The sequence below is a fragment of the Mauremys reevesii genome, linkage group 4 (genome assembly GCF_016161935.1).
Source record: "Mauremys reevesii isolate NIE-2019 linkage group 4, ASM1616193v1, whole genome shotgun sequence".
Taxonomy (NCBI): domain Eukaryota; kingdom Metazoa; phylum Chordata; order Testudines; family Geoemydidae; genus Mauremys; species Mauremys reevesii.
Genome location: NC_052626.1, coordinates 46,716,655 through 46,721,908, shown reverse-complemented (window position 1 = coordinate 46,721,908; position 5,254 = coordinate 46,716,655). Strand labels below are relative to the sequence as shown.

The 5,254-nt window shown below is 41.7% G+C and overlaps 1 protein-coding gene across 1 annotated transcript in view; it reads right to left on the bottom strand.

Moving 5' to 3' along the window:
- Positions 1 to 4,231: 4,231 nt before the first annotated feature.
- The window catches only part of SNX6 (sorting nexin 6), a gene marked incomplete at its 5' end in the record, with an annotated part of 48,469 nt that continues 47,446 nt past the window's right edge, over positions 4,232 to 5,254 (bottom strand). The window contains one exon of the mRNA XM_039534202.1: positions 4,232 to 4,909. Coding sequence (XP_039390136.1) covers positions 4,856 to 4,909 — 54 coding nt within the window. The remainder of the gene's footprint in view (positions 4,910 to 5,254) is intronic.

Here is a 5,254-nt window from a genome sequence, read left to right as displayed (position 1 = left end):
GAGGCCGCCCACCTCCGCCTCCCTTTATCCCAAGCGCACCAGCACGGGAGAGCCAGGCACTGATCGTGGCTAGTGCGGGGGGGAGGGGGGGTAGGGTGACCAGACAGCAAATGTGAAAAATCGGGATGGGGGCTAATAGGCGTCTGTATAAGAAAGAGACCAAAAATTGGGCCTGTCCCTATAAAACCGGGACATCTGGTCACCCTGTCGGGGAAGGTGCAAGCCCAGTGCCATAAACTGCTCTTTACAATGGTGCAACATCCCCCTCCTCCCTAAATCCCTCAGCGCTGTGAAAAACTTCACTCTCTGACTGCTGGAGTTAGGCCGATGTAACCCACTGTAACGGGCAGTATTCTTCCATCTCAACCGACCTAGCAACCACCTCTTGGAGGAACGGATTAACTACAGGGATGGAACAAACACTGCTGTTGCTGTAGGAAGTTTAGAGGTCCTATTTTATCTATTTCCTTTTTTTTAACAGTATATGTTTCGTATTCCTTTTCTCCTATAGTCTGATTATAGATTATGAGCTCCTCAAAATACATACATAAAAGAAATGATCCCTAAAATGAATAGCATATTATTATAGACATAACTGGAAATAATGATATGCACGTGTAGTCACTGGTTGTTGATTTTCAAACTTGGAAGCTAAACAATCCAATGCATGATGCAAGCAGCATTTTCAGCATCAGCTCCTCTTTAAGGGCTTGTCTACATCAGGAATTTATACCTGTGTAGCTACATATCTGTACAATCCCCCAGTATAAATGGCTGCATCAGAGTAAAGGGAGGCTTGCACTGTGCATCTTACTCATGTTTGAAACCGCTTCTGTCATGAGACCCAAAAATGGTATATCAGTGTGAACCCATGTAGGAGATCTAGTTATTGGCATATTAACTCACTTCTGTCTGGATCTCCAACACAAAACTCATTTATCCAAATCCCTGCTGCGCTGCCAAGTGTCCACAAAGCAACACAAGCAGCAATTCCAAGATTGAATAGGAGTTATGAAGCAGATAACAAGGTATAGACCAGTGGTTCTCAACACCCTCTCCTCCTTCCCCCCCCCCCCCCCCGACCACTTGAAAATTGCTGAAGGTCTCAGTGGACCACTTAATGATCTTTCCAAATGTTGTTTGTACTGTTAGCAAACTATTGTAAAGTGCTTTGGATAAAAGTGCTACATAAAAAAACCCATTTTTTGTTCTACAAATAATATCAGTAGTCTTAACTTTCTAATGCGATGGATGTGCCCTCTCTCCTCCGCCGCAGCAGCCCCTGAGCTGGGGCTGGGAACAACGGGGGTCTCTCCCCAGCAACTGCAGCCCTGGAGCTGGGGAATGTCGCATCTTTCTCTGGCCACTAATAGCCCTGCACCTCCTAAAGTCCCCCAACTCCCTCTTCTCACCCTACTGCCCCTTCCCACCTACCTCCCCTTACATGTGCATCTTCTGGACATGATAGAGGTATATAAAATCATGAGTGATGTTGAGAAAGTGGATAAGGAAAAGTTATTTACTTATTCCCATAATACAAGAACTAGGGGTCACCAAATGAAAGTAATAGGCAGCAGGTTTAAAACAAATAAAAGGAAGTTCTTCACGCAGCGCACAGTCAACTTGTGGAATTCCTTACCTGAGGAGGTTGTGAAGGCTAGGACTATAACAATGTTTAAAAGGGGACTGGATAAATTCATGGTGGCTAAGTCCATAAATGGCTATTAGCCAGGATGGGTAAGAATGGTGTCCCTAGCCTCTGTTCGTCAGAGGATGGAGATGGATGGCAGGAGAGAGATCACTTGATCATTGCCTGTTAGGTTCACTCCCTCAGGGGCACCTGGCATTGGCCACTGTCGGTAGACAGATACTGGGCTAGATGGACCTTTGGTCTGACCCGGTACGGCCTTTCTTATGTTCTCTAGAGTCCAGGCACCTAATTAGTGGACCCACGCCTGCACACACCTTAGAATGGAGCTTGCGGACCACAGTTTGAGAACCTGTGGTATAGACACTTCTGCACAGGTGCTCTGGAAAACAGAATCACAGCTTTGGAAAAAGACTCATGGTTCAAATCACTAACCAAAGACTCAGGCCTTGTCTACACTGGCAAGTTTCTGCGCAGTAAAGCAGCTTCTGCGGTGTAACTCCCAATGTGTACACACTGCCAAGCCACTTAATGCACACAAACTGCGCAGTTGCAGCACTGTAAAAAAACACCCCAATGAGAAGCGTACAGCTTTCTGCGCTTGGGCTACACCCAGGTCTATTACAGCGGTCCTCCGGAGGTATCCCACTGAGACACATGGCTATAAAGGGTTAAACATCCTGCACAATAATCCTCAAAAGACATGTGGAGAGATGATGTTTGTGTTTTTGTGTATTTACATATGTATGAGTAGGGTCGACAATATAATCAAGTCCCTGTCTATGCTGTATTCTGATAATTCAGAGATCAAAAGAACATCATAGCACAGGGGTCAGCAACCTATCAGAAGTGGTGTGCCGAGACTTCATTTATTCACTCTAATTTAAGGTTTCACGTGCCAGTAATACATTTTAACGTTTTTAGGTCTCTTTCTATAAGTCTATAATATATAACTAAACTATTGTTGTCTGTAAAGTAAATAAGGTTTTTAAAATGTTTAAGAAGCTTAATTTAAAATTAAATTAAAATGTAGAGCCCCCCAGACTGGTGGCCAGGACCCGGGCAGTGTGAGTGCCACTGAAAATCAGCTCGCATGCCATAGGTTGCCTACCCCTGTCCTAGCATTTAAATGAATTGTAAACACGGGATATCACTGTATTCATCTCTCTTTGAAATGTCTAGCAAATAATCTGTGAATGGTGGAGGAACAAGCAAAATTGCCTTATGTTAATTCTATAGCTAAGTACCGGCGATGGACCTCTTTCAAAATCATCCTAATTACTCCCAACTTGTCAAAGACGACATGAAATTGTATAAAAGATCCTTGGGTCCCGATTCTGTCATCTCAGATTTGCGTAAGCTTCATCAGGGGACATTTGAGTCGCAAGACTGAGGTCTCAGTTATGGTGGTACGCCCTGACTATGATATTTGGACATTGGACTATAACCTATGGAGTGAATTCTAAAGGAACTCTTTGCAACTACAAAGCTCATCTCTGCTATGAATCTAAACCTCAATGAATTGAACTCATGGCTATATGTATTGTGACAAAGTTCCTCCTCTACCTTGGTGGGTCCTGTGCTTATTGGCGTATTTTCTCGCCTCAGAGACTCACCATGTGGGTCGGGGAACAGCACAGAGACCTTCCCCTCTGGTGGAACCCACAGTCCAGGTCAACGCCTCCTGTTTCTGATCAGGAGTTGGGAGGTTTGGGGGGAAGCTGCTTTACTGCGCAGAAACTTGCCAGTGTAGACAAGGCCTGAGTCTTTGGTTAGTGATTTGAACCATGAGTCTTTTTCCAGAGCTGTAGTTCTGTTGTGTAATTCCAGAGCACCTGTGCAGAAGTGTCTATACCACAACTCTTAGCAGCAGAAGAGGAAGAGATGCTCTGTAGGATAGCTGCCCAGAGTGCACCACTTCAAATTCCAATGCAAGTGCCGAAAGTATGAACATGCTATTGCGCAGGCAGCTGACAGTGTGAACACACATCCGCGGTTTCCCTTCAGCGCTCCCTGAGTGGCGATGCCAGTGTAGACATACCCTAAGGAGCCAAAGTCAGTAAGAGCCACAGCCCAAAATTTTGGTCAGGGGAACATGACCCTCCTCTCATTCCTGCCACTCCATGTCCAAATCGTTGTTTTTGGGGTTGTTTTTTGTTTGTTTTTTTGAGACAGAGCTACTTGTGTTTAACCAAGAAGGGGCCAATTGCAACACTGTCTCTTTGACTGCCTCCCCTGCTGTCTAAACTCATGCTTTTGCCACTCTTCTTCCTCTTTCCTACTAAAAAACTGAACTCTTTTTAAAAATTACTTTCCTATAGAATTGTAACCAAGTCTGAAACAATGTCTAAGTGAACTAGAGGGTACCAGTAGATAGATAAGCTAATAAACCTTCAAATTTAAGTGAGAAGAGTTATTGGAAGAGTCTAGCAGGAAGCAGGGTCAGTCCAATCAAACACTATTCAACAATTTGCTTCAGGGGAGGAGTGAAGAAAATGCTGATCAAATTAACCAAATTTGCTACAAATGCCTATTTAAATTATAGATACGACTGCATAGTTTTAGAAAAAAATCACTGATTTCACAGTTTATTTTACAATAATTGGGATTAGTCTACAAGTTAAGGCAAACATACTAATGCATTTGCTTTTCCTTTTAAATCATAATTATAAAGATTACATAAAGTTCTCCAAAATTTCTAAGAAATGTTCATTATTTGGAAAAAATCATTAAGATGTTTGATACCAGGACATGGAAAAACTAAGACAATGCATACAATGCTTTATAACAACAATATTCAAACATCTAATGGCAATATTTAATCCATTTGAACAATGCATTCAAATCGGCAACTTCAGAAATTACTTACCAAGGTAAATAAGATTGGCAGCCATACCATAATACTATTCATAACATGAACATAATTATATTGGCTACTTTCACAAAGAAACAGGACATTTGATTTCTGAACAATGAAAGCATACAATGATTAAATAAACGTGTGTGAATACATGTGCATAAATGAGTATGCTCTTGCTTCATATAGTCTGGAACTGCTTTCAGGAGTCTTCACTTTTTCAGAGACACGGAGTTTATTTATGCATACTTTGCCAACTGATTTCTCCGGTGAGATGTAAATCCCTATTAAAAGTCATGAAAACAAAATCCAGAAGAAGGCAGCCCTTGTTAGTGGATGGACAGAGTGTTTTATGTGTCTCCATTTAGCACTGCCAAGCAGCTCTGCAGCAGCTGCAAGTTACCCTGTAGAAATAAAGAAAACGATGACCACATTTCCGTATTTTCTGAGGTATAAAATATTTTTAAATGAAGATAAAATTACTTATTAAGCAACATGGATAGCTATAAAACATTGTATATTGTAAAATATTGTAAAATATTTTTGTTTAAGCAATTTTCATCTCTTAGAAAGATCTGTTGAACATAGCAAGCCAATCTCAAGGAACCACTAAACAGAAATTTTGAGATCTAGTACACTTTCTGAATTTGTTTAGTTTAAATAACTTCTCCACTACATCTCATATCCTTCCCAAACATATCTCAACAAAAGCCTATTTGTGATACAAAACACAACAAATTCACCATAGA